The 18355-nt window shown below is 45.4% G+C and overlaps 2 protein-coding genes across 3 annotated transcripts in view; both read right to left on the bottom strand.

Annotated features, from left to right (window-relative positions):
• The window catches only part of LOC8026818 (protein slit-like), a 34106-nt gene extending 17154 nt beyond the window's left edge, over positions 1 to 16952 (bottom strand). The window contains exons 1-3 of one of the 2 annotated variants that reach the window (XM_042286622.1): positions 16812 to 16952; positions 7447 to 7514; positions 1819 to 2203 (exon numbers count right to left, since the gene is read on the bottom strand). In XM_042286622.1, the coding sequence (XP_042142556.1) occupies positions 1819 to 2203; positions 7447 to 7514; positions 16812 to 16921 (563 nt within the window). In that variant the 5' untranslated portion in view covers positions 16922 to 16952. Of the gene's footprint in view, positions 1 to 1818; positions 2204 to 6311; positions 6691 to 7446; positions 7515 to 16811 lie in introns of those variants that run through there. The other variant, XM_029976787.4, reaches the window with a different exon arrangement.
• Positions 12584 to 14440, bottom strand: LOC121833391. The gene is made up of 3 exons (XM_042286623.1): positions 13048 to 14440; positions 12878 to 12984; positions 12584 to 12754 (listed from the first exon to the last, which is right to left on the bottom strand). The coding sequence occupies exons 1-2, from the start codon at positions 13827 to 13829 to the stop codon at positions 12885 to 12887; spliced, it is 882 nt and encodes a 293-aa protein (XP_042142557.1). The 5' UTR covers positions 13830 to 14440; the 3' UTR covers positions 12584 to 12754; positions 12878 to 12884.
• Positions 16953 to 18355: the final 1403 nt, after the last annotated feature.

Here is an 18355-nt window from a genome sequence, read left to right as displayed (position 1 = left end):
CTTCCCGAGGCGACACCATAGTGTGTTTTAAATGAATTACAACGACCGAATTCTATGCATTGAAGAACTTTGGAGGACAAAGGTTGCCGGTAATAGTTTTTAGTTCAAAAAGCTACATCATTTTTGAACATCATTCGACAAAGGGCGACGCCTCCATTAACAAATATGAGGAATAAGAAGTAGGTGGCAGCTCTCGACATTTGTAGTGAACTCGGTTGTTAAGCGAGTGTCACGTGTCATGTTCAGGCACTTTGATTGGTCCTGCGTGGTTGCAGATTTGGCTATTTTAAGAGATGCGATGAAACCGAATATAGGGTGTGCTCCCAACCGAAAAGTACGCCTTGACCCAGTCAGCGGAATGCACTATAATGCTTGCTACCTTTCATGTACTGAAATCGGGTGCTGTCATAAAAATAAGTGTCATCGTTTCAGTCAGAACTGGATGTGCACATTCGCCTATTCTAACACACAAGTACAATATCGTGCATGCTAACTGCCCTACCATTCAGTGTGGGTCCCACTCAGTGATGCTAATGCAGGAGCTTAATATAGATATTGTAATTCTAAAGAATTGGGACCAAAGGGACAACTGCAATAACGAAGGTCGTGTTTATGGTTGCCTTCTATGGCAATCTCTTCAACAATTTGAATGGGTGATTGTCAGCATGTTCTAATGATTACGCCAGCTCGTTGACTAAAGGAGTGAACCGGCTCCTTTCCACTGAGACCGCGTTGATGCTGCATCGCAACGGACCTTTTCCGAGAAGCTTTCTGCGCACGCGCGAGCGCCCGATGCCAAGCGGTGGAAGTCGGCAGGAAAAATCGAGGAAATTCGGAATGACGCTGTAGATCGACGAGTAGAACACGTAAATGCAGCATATATATAATTGTGTTACAGAAAAAAAGAAAGTGGACGGAAAGAAAAACACGACGTTGGGTGGACGCTACGGATTTCCCTCTTTAAAGTCGCGTTGGGCAGGCGCCGCTGCTCAGAGAGCGAAGGAACTGGTAGCGTAGCTCCCATTATCGATTGGTAGCGCAGGTAGGTCACTTCCTCTATATATAGTTCGTGCAGCCACCGCCTGGTGCCGTCGGTATGTGGAAAAGGTCCATTCTGATCGGCTTTCATAGTGGCTGATCTGATCAAAAAAAAAATCACTAGCTCTTGTTCAGAACGCAACCCTGAATGACATACTAGCAGAAGTTAGTGAGAGAGCCGTTTGAATTACTTCAGATGTGATGGACAAATAAGTATTACTACCGAGCGCCTGTTCGTGCTAACTGTGTCGCACCCTGTACAGAACTTAGCCTCAAAAACGATGGGAAATAAGAGAAAAATCGTTTTTGTAAGCAAACACGATCTGAATTGAGTAACTCGAGATGACGTGTCCCCCTCACATCGTCCCCTGCTTCCCAGGGCTCCTTATTTGCAAGCGTTTATTCGCAGATCTTTTTGTCGAGATTCTTGTGTCCTTAACAAGAAATTAGGAACGCGGAACACAATTTTGAGGGAGCAAAGCTCGTGAAAGGAAAACCGATAAAAATAGGTACCCGGACCTCTCATAAGCAAATTGATTTAATGTGCAGTATACTAAACAACATAGTGAAGTATATTTGATTTAAAATGCTGAATAGAAAATATTTGTTACAGAACTGAATCGCACTGTATCAAGCGGTTTCGGGGAATGATAAAAAGGCGGTGTTTCGTATTTGTTGTATATACGGGTTGTCACAAAACGGGCTTTCTTTTTTGTCAGAACAGCAACAGAACCCTATTTCCCCGCATCTTGAAGGGCTGACCACAAAAAAAAGGCTCACCTGTGGAATTCGAAGGTCGACAAGGCGTTACCATACAGGTTGATATTCCTGAGAAAAGGCCTTGAATTATTCAGCGAATCAATGCTAAAAGACGTCAAGTTGGAGTTGAAATTCAGATGAATCTCCGCGAAGACAAAGTCGCCAAGGACGTCTTCAGGGAAGGACCCAACGGAAGTTCTGACAATCCACAGTCCTCTGTGCTCCTTGAGGCCGGTGCTATTGAAGGCTCTTCGCAGGTCCTGCGTCGAATTCGCTTTTTCGCAACTAATGCCATCCATGTCGCATGCGCATGGTCGAAGCGTGTCGGCATCAGGACATCCGAAGCTTTGACCGTGGGCCACGACTGCCAAGCTACAGACCAGGAGAGCGACCAACTGTGGGAAACCTGCGCACAATTCGTCGAACAACTATAACGGTGTAATTCCACAAAGCCTGACACAACAACAAAAAAATTGCCTAATTTTCAGCAAAGCGTTTGAGAGAGTCCATTGCTGTAATCTACACGATGAAGCTGGGCGGATGGCGATGCTCAAATATGTTTATGAAAAACACTCTGCACTGTATAGCACTGAGCGCGATGTTAAACTTGGACCGCATCCACACTGTTCACACATCAAACAAAAGACCCAATGCTGGCTGCAGACTTAATGGCAACATAATGTAACATAATCAGCAAACATAAAGATATATGTTTGCTGCCTACACTGGTGCCAACATATCTGCGGACAAGTTTTTGTATGATCATTGTGACATGAGGCTTTCACACAAGAAAGAAACACGCTTTATACTTTAGAAATTGTCTTCAGACTGTTTTTTGTATAGTGTACAATAGCAGTGTAAATGTGGAAACTGCTTTTTGTTTTTTTAATATATTTTTTGAGCCTCGTCAGTCATCTTGCTGGAATGACTGTCCGAATGCTATGCGGAAAGCTAGTCGCACCGACATTGTTAATTAACGATGCACACTGTTATAGACCGTTTTATCGTGGGTAGCGCCATTTTTGAGAGCGAGATAGAAGAGGGGAAAGGACTACCGGTGCTTTCCTTTTTCTGGTGTGTTAGTAGGAGTGAAAGTCTCAAATGAGAGGCTTCGCCGGTGTTGAGTGTATGCATTGAACGAATTTCGTTCGCTCTTTCTTCTCTGTTTCAAGCTCCCAAACATTCGACAGCGACAGACCCTCGGTCATTGGGACACCATTGCTCAGTTATAGGGTACACGAATAACGACAAAAAACGTCGAATACTGTCCGGGAACCTATGTAGCTTGCACGGATACCCGCAAGTGGGGCTGCAATGTCTTTAAGCTCCATCGCTTTCCACATGACCCCGATCTCCGGGGGTAGTGGGTTGCGTCCGTAAACCGAAAAGACGTTTCCCCAACGCCATCCTCTCGACTGTGTTCGAACAGTTTGTGAATGGAGCGCGCACCGATCGTTATACCGCCGATGAACACGGGGTACGCTCGCTAGGTGCGTGCAAGTTTTCTCGTGATAATTGCTGTTTCGGGTTCTAACGTTTTGTAACTGAATTTATCTTAATATTGATATTTCGAAGTGGTGACAGCCGACTCGATTTCATCATCTACAGTGCTTAGTTAAGGGCGCATTTCTGCCGCCGGATGTGGCTGGCAAGTGTCGAAAAGTTAGTTCAATTGGTTTCCCTGAATCGCGATCTCCTGCGCGATACCAGAGAGCCGTGAACTTATGTTGACCGTCACACCGCGACTAGGTTCCTCTTATTCTCAAGATAAGTGCATAACGTAGCTGGAAAGAAACCTTCAATTTCTGTTGCTGAAAGCTGAAACATGCTCTTTCATCGACTTCGAAATGTTGAATCATTGATCGATTCGCTCCGGCAATAGGCTCATCTCGATTTTGCTGTTCTCAGTTCTCGTCAAAAGGTGCACTCGTCGACACGGGATCCTCAAATAAAATGTTTGTAAACAACTTCAAGCCCGAGTGAGCTGCCTTCGATCATTCCCTGCACGAAACGGCATAAACGACATGAAACGTCAAAAAACATTCTCGGTGTACTGCATCTAAAACGACAATAAACCTTAAAGGGCCTCTGAAAATAAAAAAAAAGTTCTTTTTTTATACAGTCTGGTTGGGACACGCATTTCAATAAATAAAGTTTACGTTTTATTTGAGGATCCGTTGTCGGCGAATGTGTCTTTTGTCGAGAACTGAAAACAGGAAAGTCAATATGGGCCTATTGACGGAGCGAGTCGGTCAATGATTCAACATATCGAAGTCGATGCATGAGCGTGTTTCAGCTTTTAGCGACAGAAATTGAAGGTTTCTTTTCAGCTACATTATGAACTAATTAAAAAACAAAAAATAATCTAGCCGCGCTTTGACGGTCAACATAGGTTCACGGCTCTCTGGTATTGCGCAGGAGATCGCGATTCAGGAAAACCCATATATCTTTTCGACAATTTCCAGCCACACCCGGCAGTAAAAATGCGCCTTCAACAAAGTGTTGTAGATGATGAAATCGAGTCAGTGTCATCACTTCAAAATATCAATATTAAGATAAATTCAACTACGAAAGGTTGCAAGCTGAAACACCAATTATCAAGAGAAAGCTTGCACGCACCTAGCGAGCGTTTCCTAGGTTCATCGACGGTTCAGCCTTAAGTTCGGTGCGCGCTCCATTCACAAAATGTCCCGAGCACCGTCAAAGGATGGTGTTGGGGAAAAGTCTTTCTGGATTACGGACGCAACCCACTGCCGCCGGAGATCGGGGTCATGTGGAAAGCGATGGAGCTTAAAGACATTGCAGCCGCACTCGCCTTGCCGGATTCCGTGCAAGCTACATAAGTCTTCAGACAGTATTTTTTTTTCTTTTTTTTTTTGTTCTTTACTTGTGTTTGCTGATACATGTTCCGCAGAGGGGGTGTAAGGCTAAAGGCACGAGTGCCTGAAAAGGCCTTAACCCCATCTCGGTATGCAGCGAGCATCAACATACATATACAGTACATCATATACATATAATACATCATACATATTAAGCACATATACATTAAATTCATATAATTTCAATAGCCATACCTTAATACTGCAAAATATATAGTTTTTTTTTTTAGCTTCGATATACTAAAACAGATAAGTATTAGATACATATACGCGGTATGATCGGAAAGTCTAGGTTACAACAGTTTTACACAAGTTTTTACGAGATATAATTTGACAAAATTATGTCGAAAAACATGAAGCTATAAAAGAAAGAATTTCGAAACATAAATAACATTTTTATACAATAACTTTGTATAGACTGAAAAGACATATCAAAAGACGAAGTAACGAGAAAGGTAAGATCACTGCTAACAAAATATGATTGCAGTTTCAAGAAAGACGAGCAGTATCTAGCAAAATGTGAGAGCACTGCACAGTAAATTTGTTTTACTATCTCTTTTAAATTGGGATATTTATACATCAAATTTTAATTCGAGTACGTCACGATTCAAAATTGTAGCAGTCTGGAAGGCTAAAGTTTGTCGTACGCAATTTGTTCGTATTATACGTACTTTACGTTTCGGCCGTCGAATATCATACACTGGTGTTAGTTCATTTTCTGGCGTTAAGTAGCTTCTAATTCTGTGGATTATTTGAAGCAGTTTAAAGTAATATATTTGATTTGCCCTAAGCATATGGTGTTTTAAAAACAGAGGTTCCGTACATAGATTCCTGCAATCCCCCTTGTAGTCCTGGAGCATACGTAAAATAGGGACTATTAATTTATTATAGTTTGAGGCCGTTGTTGTCCCCCAGACCAAAATTTTGTAACTTAGTTTCGACGCTTTCTGTCGTTATTCGTGCACCCTACACTGAGCAATGGTGTCCCGATGATCGAGGGATTGTCACTATCGAAGCCCGTGGCTCTAAATAAGTTTCGGAGTTCAAAAAGGCCGGTTTTCACATGCAGCGAAGCGCTGATGTAGCTTTACGTTTAATTTAGAGACGTTTCTCCGCTAAATTTAGTGGGAATATTTTTTTGATACTCTGCTCACGTGTAGTCAGCTACTTATCGTGTGCCGTAAGCAACAGTCTCGACAGTGCGATACAAAGCTGGTGAACGCTCCGGTCGGCACGCGCTTAGCGCGAGGTCAGCGCTATGCTTGTAGCGCTCCGCTGCATGTGTGAACAGGCCTTAAAACAGAGGAGAAAGCGCGAGCGAAATGCGGGCAAGGCATACACCCAACACCGGCGAAGCCTCTCATCCGGGATTTTCACTCTTTCTAACGCACCAGCAAGGGGGAAAACGCCGGTATCCCCTTCCCCTCTTCTCTCTCATCCTCCTTCAGTAAAACGTTTATACGTAAACCCATGTTAGGGCCAAACGGCTACATCAGGCCTTATGGGACAAGCAAACAAATTAACGTGATACTTATATCGACAGTAATTTAGACCTGCATAGTCCAGAGGTATATACAGGCTCAAAAATTTGAAACATGACGGGTACAGGGTTATTACATGTTAAGCATTACTTACCCATACTGCCGTGTCCCTAAAGTCGTGCGGAACTGACGAGGAGTATCAGTTGATACAAGCCCCAGGGTATATTTGTACTGAAGGTAACCGCTGTATTGGGAATGCGTTTTTATCGGCTGAGCTTGGGCTATCAGTCGGACAGATTGTGACCTATATATAAGACAAGGAACCGATGCACCTTATTACGAGACAATAAATGACCTCTGACGCATATAAAAGGGTAAGACCTTTTAAACCGATAGTGTGTCTTATCGTTTTCAATGCATCTTGGCAGTTTATAGTGTAACGTTCCTCTTGCAATCATTTTATATCTAGCAGCGCAACAGCTACGCTAGTAATCGTGTCTGCGTACGCATCCCAGGGATTCCAACCTATGGACAGGCGAGACAGTTCCCAGAATTCAAGACCACAGAGCGGAGCGTAATCTTTATGAAGGAAGGAGTGCCGCCTATAGCACTCGTGTACGGCTTGTAAAGAAGATGCCGACAAAGCTTGGCGGATTGGGCATTTTATAACACTCTGCAAAGGGTAATGTTTAGCTGGAAATGAGAATATGACCCTATCTAGTTTTGTATATTTTTGCTTACTTTGGTTTTACTTATTGGAAAGGATGGATGGATGGATGGATAACGCCGAACCCTTTGAATCGGGCGGCGACTTGCGCCACCTAGCAAGTGTTTTTTGGGGGAAGGAGATCGAGCCTTCGCGCTCCTAGTGGCTAAATTGAGAACTAGACCGATGGGGACAACAACATAGATGATTTGTTTGTGTCTTGACGGAACGCTTGGCCCACGTAGCCGAACGTTGCGCCGGCATACGGCTGGGGATCGTGTTCGATCAGTGAAACCAAGCGCGAACGCAGCAGTCGTGGATTTTTCACGCGAAACCTGGTTTGTATCATCAGGGGGGAACGGAGGGAGGGAAGGGGATGGGGGGGGGGGGGGGGGGAGGATGGGGGTTTAGAAATTTTTGAAGCCGAAAAGTGAAGCCGCCGATTAACTCGATGCTGATTGGCTGAGCCAGGTGATGACGTCACACCCCTAGCTCGACACTGATTGGCTGGTTCAGGTATGACGTAACGCGTGAGGCCACGCTCACTCGACGCTGATTGGTTGGTAATTGCGCAATCACTCACGCTTCCCCGCTCGCCCGCCAGACCGTAGTTGGATGTCGTCGAAGAGACATCTTCGTACATGGAGGGTTCTGGAAGAACGCAAGGGGTTAAAAACTCGGGTTACCGCCGATATTGCCATTCCTGGAAGCGCTATCAAATGTTTAAGTCAGACGCTAAACTAACCGATAAATAGCGCGCCGAGAGCGTTGACATCAATCTCAGAGGAATCGGACTGAAAAAGCATACCAGATTGTTAAGCGATTCTGCAACACTAAAGTATCGCTAAAGTAAAGATACCTCGCGTTTCACGGGCAACACAATTGTCCAGCAATTTGCTCTGCATTTTTACTTCATCTTTCTCGACTGAGCTCGGAGAAAAATTTAGGCATGAGCCGTGCCCGATCTTTTCCCCGCGCTCAATCCTGAAAGATGAAGTAAAGAATCCAGTGCACACGCCTTATGTTGGCAAACACATAATTCTGGTAAAAACAAGCTTAACATGGCGCCCCCTATAGTTCAATCTCCTCCCCGATAAGCTCTGTTGCAGGTTAAAGGAGGACCAGCAGAGATATTCTTCAGCCTGGCGGAAAGTCCTCCTCGCCCTCTTTTTTTCCCTTTCTCTCCTGTCTTGCAGCACGGCGAGGCGGGGGGAAGGGTCCCTTTTTGCGCCGGCTTCTTCTGAGAGGATAAGCCGAGAAAATCCCCATTGTGAGAGACGGGCGATGGGTTTGGCTAGAGTTCCTGTATAGACCTTTTCCACAAGGGCGCCGCCATCTTGAATTGACGTCACTTCCAGTATGGGCGAAAACGTAACTTTGCCGTTGCCACGCCAATAGAAGACATTTAGGATATAAGCCTAACCGTCACACATTCTCGTTTTGGCTCGCCTCTATTTTTTTACTAGTTACAGGTTGAAACGTTTTACTTTTTTTTCGTCGCCCATACTGGAAGTGACGACAATTCAAGATGGCGGCGCCCTTGTGGAAAAGGTCTATAGGCTCCCTACGGGAGCCAGAGTTGCGCATTTGTTTTCCCCGCGCCGCCACGCCGCTATTCGCCGAGATCCATCACGTGAGGAGCAAAGCATCCGGTAGCGTGCAAGAAAGCCACCTTTACGGTCGCTCCGCCGACGTTTCTCTTGCCCCGGCCGTATGTTTCCCTGCTTTCCGCCTCCTTTTCCTCCTCTCCTGTTTTCCCATGCGCGGCGGCGCGCGCGGCGCCGCTATTCGCCAAATTTAGTCACGTGAGGAGCAAAGCATCCTACTCGTGCGGGAAAGCCGGCGCTACGGCCACGCGCCGAGGCTGAATGCGCAACTCTGCTACCGTAGGTAGCTATACAGGAACTCTAGGTTTGGCAGCAGCGACCTCGTGACTTACGGGTAGCTTCAGCTCTTATCGCGTAATCTGCCCTATTTTTTGGCGCTCGCCACTCGGGCGTACGGTTCACGGAGCTGCAAGGCTGCGCCCTTCCAGACACCGAATTTGAGCTGTCGAGGTTGTTTGGCTGTAGCCCGTGGCAAAGGAAACATACTTCGGAGCTGCGGTGCATCCCCACACCCATTGAAGGTACGTTTCGTAGATATTCTCGGTTGATCAAGGAGCTTAGAACACATGCGCGGGATGTGGTGACTTCAATATGTGAGGTTGACTGACATATTCACAAAACATTCCATCTTCAAGAGACAGGCTTATTACGCTCAAACCTGCCTCAATTGGGATCGCTGGAAGACAGAACTATGTACCAGGCGCGGGCATCTTGTAGCGGATCTCTGTTTTCTAGCAGCGAGCACAACTTATTGTGTGCGTAACTCACACTATATGATGGCCAACAAATGTAGATGACATTTATATTTACACATCCCAACAACCGCATGAGGTGAGAAGGCAGCAGTTGTGTGTGTCGATATTAAAAAAAGTTTTAGTGGATCGTTTTAGCTCTTGGATAACCGTATCCTACATCAATATATAAGCTATACCCTTTCTGTGAGCATTATTTATCGAGTGCGGCTATCGAAGCGTGTCGTGTTATAGTTCAACGTTGCTAAATCGGTGCTATAGCACGTGCTGCCGCTTTAAAGTATTTTTGAGCCATTAAAATAAAAGAATAAACTAAACGTAGGCGATTTTTTTTTAACATGAAACGCGTTTGTAATTTTTCATTGCAAACAGATGTTAGGTATACTGCCACACAGTTAGCAAGGACAAACTATCGCTGGTTTTTCTCGTTTTGTTTTCTTAGAAGTGAATGATGTTTAGAAAACTGTTAATGTGAGTATTCAACCTAAGTGGCAGAGCTTAGTGCTAGACAATATATGTTGCTGGGCAGAAATAGTAAAAAGCGCCAATGTCGCGTTCGGGCTAACACTGCCACGTAATGTACGAATACCGCTACAAGATCAGCGCAAGCATATTATGGGAATGGATTCATTACAGAATTTGTTTTAATAGGTGAAAGGTTGCATTCTTATACAAGAAATTCGAAAAAGAATGCTTCTATTGGGCGCCGCCAACGGTTCGGCAAGCTGGGCTAATGAATCGGGAACAATGAGAGCAGCATGCCGGCAGTCGCCATTTTCTCTAAGCGGAGTTTTGAGGCGATTCGACAATCTGTTGTCGCTGAGACGGCGTTCGTTAAAACGAGCCTCTCTAAACCGCATGCCACAACTTTGCGTACACTCTTTATTGAGTCGCACCTCCTTTTTTATCAAGCTCAACACAGCGCTGTAGGGAGGCAGACAGATGACTTCGTTCAATGCAAACTTTTTTCTCAATTAGTTTTGTTTCAATCGAATTATATGCCTGTATAACTAACGTGGTTTCTCTATACTCCCTGTAGGTGTATAACGTTCAGCGGATGGCCAGATGGAGTGCACCGAATGTTTTTGCGCTCCGTGTATACTGACCCAAGGCCACGTGAGGGTGGGGATGGGCCAGGCACCGTGGTCCAAGAATCCTGGGGTTCGCAAAAAGTATTACAGAATGTACTGGGCCTGCCTGGCAAATCTGGCCGCTTGGCGTGACCCCAGGTACTTGGAGAAGAAGAGACAAGCCGGCCAAGGAGTATATACTAAGCGTGAATTGATGCCAGTGTGCGTAGTTGCACACGTCCGGTGCCTGTATCCAAACCCACCTGGTGTTCCCTACATGGGGCACATGTGGGAGTAAACTATTTGTGTATAAAGTCTCTGGATTCAGCGCCTTTCTTTCTGTGCCTAGTTATTAGTGCAGTGTTAGCACGTTAAATGTCTCAAATCTGTAGTCCACCTTTTTTTCTTGAAACACCTAGTGCGCATGCCCTCTATCCATCGTCCCTGCGTGGGTTCGGGAAAGCGTTTTGCCCCACCAAATTCGCCATATTGTTTGTTCCACTCTGGTGAGGGGCGAGCCGCGTGAGTAACGCTGACTCGTGTAGCTCTTAGCAGGCTCTCGCCACCGAGTCACAAGTCGGTGCCTGCATCGCGACTGCTGGTTTAGGTGACCCGCGTTTCGTCAAGCTGTTTTTACAGCTTTCTTTCCGTGTCACCTTTTCAACGTTGTTTTTCTTGGAAAAAAATAGAGGTACTATTATTATTATAACCTCGCGTAAAGTTCAATAAGGGAGCACGACCTGGAGCGTTTTCAACAGCCGGTGGTATAGGTAGCAATGGGGCTGTACAACACTAGAGCGCACGTTAGAAGAACGCCGACATTAGACCGCCGACAGTAGAGCGCCACGACGTTAGCTCGCGCGACATGAGAGCGCCGCAACGTTAGAGCGCACGACTCGAAAGCGCTGCGACGTTAGCGCGCGCGACTCGAGAGCACATCGAGAGCGCACAACCAGTCAAGCGCGAGTGGCCCAACCACTTCTTCGGGCATCGCGTGCTTTATGTAAAATTGGCGGGGATTTACGCCGTGGCATTCGGCAAGGACATTGCGAAATGAGTCGACGAATTTTTTTCGTGTAACAAACCAAGAAATGTTTCAAAAAACTGACAGCAAAAAAAAAAAAAAAAAAAGGATTATCTGTAGCGTATATTTCCGCAGAAAAAAAAATGCAGCTGATATATATAGCTCCATTAGTTTTCTGATGTTATATCTCACAGATTTGAAGGGGAGGTTTTCCTGTATCCGTCAAAAGACTGGAAAGCTTTGCATCCGATAAAACTGCGCTGAGCTTTCCTTCGATGAGTGTTTTACTGAACTTTTTTAGCGGTGAGCTTTTTCCATTACGGTCATGGACGTCAAAATACTATTAAAGTTATGCGAGAAACGTCCCAATAACCGCCAAAATGATAGGGGTCCAAATGCCTGTCAAAAATAGACCAAATATAGCAAAAAGCAAACATTTATTGTATATCCGAGAGACGCACCGCACCACCGTGAAGAAATCTTAGACTCGCAGCTCCACCCAACTGCAGGCATTCCCGGTACCTATATGGCCACACCCTTGCCCCCTTCTCTCTTCTATGTCAGCAAACAATTGGTTAGAAGGAGCCGTACCCTTTTTATTTTTATTTTTTTATTAAAGGCATCTTTAATAAATCGAAAATCGCCAATGCTCCGATTCGATGAGTCGCACAATTTAGTTCTGTCTGTGGAGCCGCGGGTACATCCCACAATTTGCAGTGTTCGCTCAACTGGGGTGCGCTCTCGTGACATGAGCTCTGGTATCAAGCGCGCTACTGTCGCAGAGCCTTCGCGTCGCGCGCTCTAACGTCGGCGCTCTAGTGTCGCGCGTTCTAAAGGTACCCTCCCAGCAATCGGCTGCCTAAATTACTATTGGCCGGATTCGGAGAAAAGCTTTTCTTTCACTTTCCGTGCGCTGATAATTTTCCCGTCATACAGTTGGCGTGGATACGTGACGTCAGCAGCGAAATAACACCACACACGGTCCCGAGTACTCGCAATATACTGTGCGTAAAAGGCTGTGCTTTTCTTGTGAGTCTCGACTGGAATCAAATTAATTTTTCTCTTCAGCTAATCTATTTTTTTATCGAAATTATTAATATCTCGTTCAAGGCTCACGAGAGGCACAGCCAAGAGGTGATGTACATTCTGCTGAGCTCTGATCTATTTATGCGCTAAGTGTAAAAGGGTGAGCACTTTATATACTCCGAAACCCCTCGACGGGCGTTTATTCGGAATTTGTACTTCGGAAGATCACACCCTGGTTGAAGCTCTGTCGCAATCGTATGTACCGGTTAGCGTTCACTTTCTCTTGTGTGTCATCTGTATTTGGCAACGACAAAAGATTGTCATGAAAATTGTATATTTGCATAATAATTACAGGTACATCTTTGAGTCCGCGGAATGGCTTTTTCTGTCCCTTGTCCAGTGATGTCCCGAGCTGGGAAATAAAAACAAACAAACATGTAGAAGTACACACAACAATTGCCCAACTGTTCTAATGAAATAAGCTTGCTTGTTATTATACGTCAATGGTACTAGTTTAAATTTACATTAGGCATACCTATAAGTTATACACTCTCGTCATTCACAAGGGAGTCGTCATTCACCGTGCTGGCATCTCCCAGGGCAGCAGACCGAAGCACCAACTCCCGAATCTTTTGAACGAAGCTGGAGGAAAAGAATAGAGGATTAGTATTCCATGGCAGCACTGTACACTTCAAAATATTCTACCTGTATGTCTTCCTGAAGTACTTCCTTTTCCCGCCTTGCCGGTCTGGATGACGACAGTCCTCAATAGAGTAACGTGAAGTGTAGCCTCGCCCAACATGCTCATTCCAGTCTAGGAGTGCCAAGCTCTGCCTCCGTTTGTAGCTTCTGTCCTGGTAATGAATCCTCTTCTGGAGGTAAATTAGCATAGTATTATTGAATGACTCTACATAGAATGTATCCTTCGACTTTACGTAATCTTCCGCGTTCTTGTAGATGGTTGTTGATTTCAGAAATTTTGTTAGAAGTTCCGACGCTAGCGGGTCTTTCACGAGCAGCGTTGTCGGGACATGTCCATTTTCTTTGCAAATTGATTCCTCGCTGCATTTCTCGTGTTTACCTTCAAAATGGTTTACGCAGTTTATGAAAATATCTCTTAGCTTGGTTGGATTCCCCTCACAAGCGGCCATAGCATAGTACGCGTGGTTACGGACCGCTTGGCACTTGTCGGACAGCTCCACGTGCCATGTCTTGCCCTCGTTCCTCTTCGGTCCAGATGAAATTGCAAGAAATCCTTTCTTGAGGCTCTTCGCAGCGTGCCAGCGGTCGTTGGAGTTGGATGGCCCGTTTTTTTCTCTGATTATTTTATTGACTGTGGTGTTGCGGTCGTGTGCGTGATCTAGCACGGAGATCTTTTTAGAATCGAAGTACTCGTACAGCTTTTTGGTACCGAACGCTTCGTGCTTTTGGGAAGATAGTTCATCCTTTTTGTTTACGTGAACAATCCCTACAACTTTGTGGGTCATTTGGCCAAGCGCGACGACATCTGTGTGAGTGGAGTTCTTCCGGCAAGCGTGCCGAGCATCAGTCTCGACACTAATTGCTGTCGAAGTGGGGTCATGTTGCTCGGTGGCCCTTGATTCGCCCTCTTGCGCGGCTGCCAGGCTTTCAAGCTTGAGCAACTCTACAGCACCTTCGATATCTACAAGCAATTTCTCCACAGTGCGAGGGGAGTATGGCAATTTGCTAAAATTGCAAAACTTTTCAAACTGCGTCGCCAGAACTCCAGAGGAGGCATACGCCACCGTCAGCAAACAGTCTACAGCCCGGACGGAACCGACAACCGTGCTTGTGTTGAGCACCAGTGAATGGTTAATACACTTACAATGTATTCGTGATGCGAAACCCCAGGCGGTCACTTTCTCCAAAATAAGACTTTCCTTGCACTCTGAACTATGCTTCTCTACAGTCTGAATGACATTCCATAGCGCGGCTTTGTCGCAAACAACTAGGCATGGATCCCCTACAGGGTCAGGCGTGATCGCGCGCGATTCCGCTTCTTGATGCAGCGGCTTCGGTGTGTTGCACACAGCATTCGACGATCGTTCTTCTGAATTCCGTGTTTCAAGAAATCGTCGCAGCGCCTTGATTATCACAGCTGACAACGAGTCACCCCTATTAACGGCTTTGGCTTGCTTTATCAAGTCGTCAAAAGCAGTCATCTCCGAGGTTTCAGAAAAAGTGAGGTTCAGGCTTCGTCGGAGATTGCTACGGTTACACACGTATACTTTTTCAGTTCCATCTCGCATACGCTTCTTGATCAAGTAAACAGGGGAATCTGACTTTTCGCTCATCTTGGCCTTTGGCGCGACTGTATAAAGTTCTGAAACAAACAAAGCAAAAGTGATTTAATTAACTGAAGATTATAGGTTGAGCGAACTATTTACAAAATTTGAGGTTCCCTGAGCAGCCTTTTGTATTCAATTCCCCCTCCCCTCACCACCCCACTTCTTTTCCTCTAAATAAACAACGTAGATTATTTCATGAACCACCAGTAATAGAGCGTACTCGCAAAATGTCTATTTGATGTAAGAAAGGCCTTGTTTAAATGTTCAAGCAATGAACTGGTTTTATTACTGTGCGTGACACGCTAAGCACGAACACAATATTGCCATTTCTACTCAAGGGCCATGCAGAATTTAGTATACAAGAACAAACTGATGCCTCGTAGGTTGGTGCCCAATGGAAGCACTCCTTACCGAATTGATTATATAAAAATAACAACTTTTCAACTATAAAAAATTAACACCACTTTTTTTTCCCTAACTTTGCTGATTTACTCCGTTTCCGTTGATTGTGTAGCGGTACGCGTACATTACGCGACACTGTTCGCGCGAACAACATCGGCGCTTTTTGCTATTTTCCACAGCAATGTATTGGCTCGCACTAAAATCTACCGCTTAGGTTGGATACTCGTATTAACAGCTTTCTAAACATCATTCCTTTCTAAGAACAAAAAAAAAAAAAAATAGGAGGGAGGAGAAAGACCGGCGATAGTTTGTTCGTGCTAACTGTATGGTGTAAGGCGCCTAAAATGTTTTTATAATGTTAAATTACAATTCTGTGCCACATTAAAAAAAATTGTCTGCTTTTGCTTTAGTCTTTATTTGAGACACAACAAATACTTCAAAGCGGCGCGCGGCCCGTGCTATAGTACCAATACAAGCAAAGTTGAACCATAATACGACACGCTAGACTCGCCAATATTGCGTTTCCCACTCCATAGCCGCACTCGATAAAGGATGTTCACAGCGAGTCTAGCTTACATATCGTTGTGGGGTACGGGCCGTACGGTCATCGAAGTGCTAAAAGCGACCCACTAAAACTTTGATATTGACATCCACACCAGAAATGCCCTCTCACCTCAGATGGTTGTTAGAATGTGTAAATATGAATTTCATATATTTTGCAGGCCATCATGTTCTGCGAGTTAGACACACAACAGGAGATTCTAGTAAATCGTTTTCAAAGGCCCACTACCACTTTAGACGCGCGCTTTAGAGAATGCATCGAAGTGGCAGTGCGAGTTTCCGCTAAATATAGCGTGGCCTGAAAACATACTAAAGTTCTCCAATAATTTGTGCCCGCTGTACGAAAACAGAGATCCGCTACAAGATGCCCGCGCCTGGTACATAGCAATTTGCGGCAGGTTTGAGCGTAATAAGCCGGTTTTTTTGAAGATGGAATGTTTTGTGAATATGTAAGTTATCCTCACATATTGAAGTCACCACATCTCGCGCATGTGTTCTGAGCTCCTTGATCAACCAAGAATATCTATGAAACGTACCTTCAATGGGTGTGTTGATGCACCGCAGCTCCCAAGTATGCGTTTATTTTGACACAAGCTACAGCCAAACAAATTTGACAGCTGAAAATCGGTGACTGGGAGGGTGCAGCCTTGCAGCTCCGTGAAACCTGCCCCCGAGGGGCTAGGCTTGGCGAGCGCCAAAAAATAGGTCAGAGTACGCTATAGGAGCTGTAGGTACCCGTAAGTCACGAAGTCGCTGCTGCCACACCTATCGCCCGTCGGTCAGAATGAGGATTTTCTCGGCTTATCCTCTCAGAAGAAGCCGGCGCAAAAAGGGACCCTTCCCCCCGCCTCGCCGTGCTGCAAGACAGGAGAGAAAGGGAAAAAAAGAGGGCGAGGAGGACTTTCCGCCAGGCTGAAGAATATCTCTGCTGGTCCTCCTTTAAGAAGTGAGGGAGAAGCTCCTATAAGTCACAGCCCTCCTCTCCTTCAACTTTTGCTGCTTTGCTGGACAGGAGACGATGGAGGAGATGAGGCAACACCACCTTGTAGTTCACTTACTTCTCAAACGTTCGTTCTGCTGAAGTGGAAGGAGAGGAGGATTCTGCAGGAGGAGCTTGACCTGCTTTTCTTAACCTGCACATTTTATCCCGAGGATTCAAGCTAAAAACATCCAGTTTTCAGTCAGCGAAGAGTTTACCGACAAGGTTGGAAGGGGTTCCACTCTCGTTTTTCTTGTCCGCAGACATTGCAAGCTCGCAGCCCGTTCAAGTCCTGCTTCTCTGTTGGTGGCGCAGCTGTGCTGGTCATGCAGGGGCTTCCAACTTACTTCGCTTGTTTCGCCCTTCTGGGTCTGGCGTCGTTACTGTTAAAAACGGGGGCTCGAATCTGGACCCTTGGAGGAAACGTCCTCGAGGAATCCTGCGTCCGTGATTGGACGGCGCATCACGGATGCAGGATTCTTCGGCGTATTTTTCGCCAAGTGTCCAGAGTAGAGCCTCAGGGCAACGCCACTTAGATGCAAGGCTTTGGCACTGTTGCCTCCCCACAACACTAAACGTAACCCTATATGTCCTGACGCCGTTGACCTTTGGCCACAGCAATGGTCAACGGCGTCCAATGGGTAACCAAAGGGTAATTAAATATGGGTAGCACTTGAGACGAGGACGAGTAGGAGACTCGACACCTAAGAGAGCTGCCTTCAACTGCTTAGTGATCGTAAATTGGGAAATAGATACACTGCGATCATCACACTCCCGGCCAATTCCAGGCCTCGCCGCCGTTTGCAAGAACGCGACCTCCATATCTAGCATGATCAATAGGGGTAACGCTGACACAGCCTGCAACAGAACTTTTGATCACGCCTGCCTCGATCATCTCTGATAATCTAGGCAAACGTGATAGAATCGAGGAAGACGCGAACAAAAGTTCTGATGCAGGCTGTATCATGGTTGGCTGCATTGACCCGATAGATAATGAGGTAGCGTTTTTTGCGAGCAGTGACGAGGCCTGGGATTGGCTGAGAGTGCGATGATTGCAGTGTATATATATATACACTGCAATCATCGCAAATTGGGAAAATATATTTTCCCAATTTACGGTGATTAAACAGTTGAAGTCAGCGCTCTGCGCTGTCCAGTCTCTTACTTTGTCCTCGTCTATACCATGCTTTTGATTGATAACAAAGGTGAGAGAGTGAGCGAATCAACAGTATATAGCGCAGCCCGTTATCATACCTTTAGTGTGACGATATGGAGAAGAGTAAGCAGGCCTTATCAGTATCTAGGTGGTGTTGCCCAGGGCGTCTGTAACGCTCTCTTGGACCGAGATTGATCGTGGTTCGTCGGGCGTGGTAGTAGGAGCTCACGAAAGAGCACCAGCTGCTTTATTATTTTGTACCCTCTCTTCACGCCCGACTTCTGCCTCGTGGTGATGCAGTACACCGGGGGTTTCCGCGAAGACTTCCGAACGTCCCTAAAAACAGGGTGATTAAAAAAATATTTTCGGGAACACATTGACAGTCACGGCGGACATCAGGTATTGCAAACAACAATGAAAGTAAAAGCTTTTTTTTTATAAAATAAATAATTCAGATTTATTTTATATTAATAAAGGCTATGTGATTTACATCACTTCAACTAAAAAAGAGTCACTTTTTGTCAAAAGATGAGTTTTTTTTTTCTTCTTAAATAGCTGCCTGATTGAAATGTTCTTTCTTTGTTCCTTATTTTCTTTAAGTTCAAA

This window comes from Ixodes scapularis, unplaced genomic scaffold (assembly GCF_016920785.2).
Source record: "Ixodes scapularis isolate PalLabHiFi unplaced genomic scaffold, ASM1692078v2 PGA_scaffold8__174_contigs__length_109621045, whole genome shotgun sequence".
Classification (NCBI taxonomy): Eukaryota; Metazoa; Arthropoda; class Arachnida; order Ixodida; family Ixodidae; genus Ixodes; species Ixodes scapularis.
This window is presented reverse-complemented; position numbering and strand designations above follow the sequence as displayed.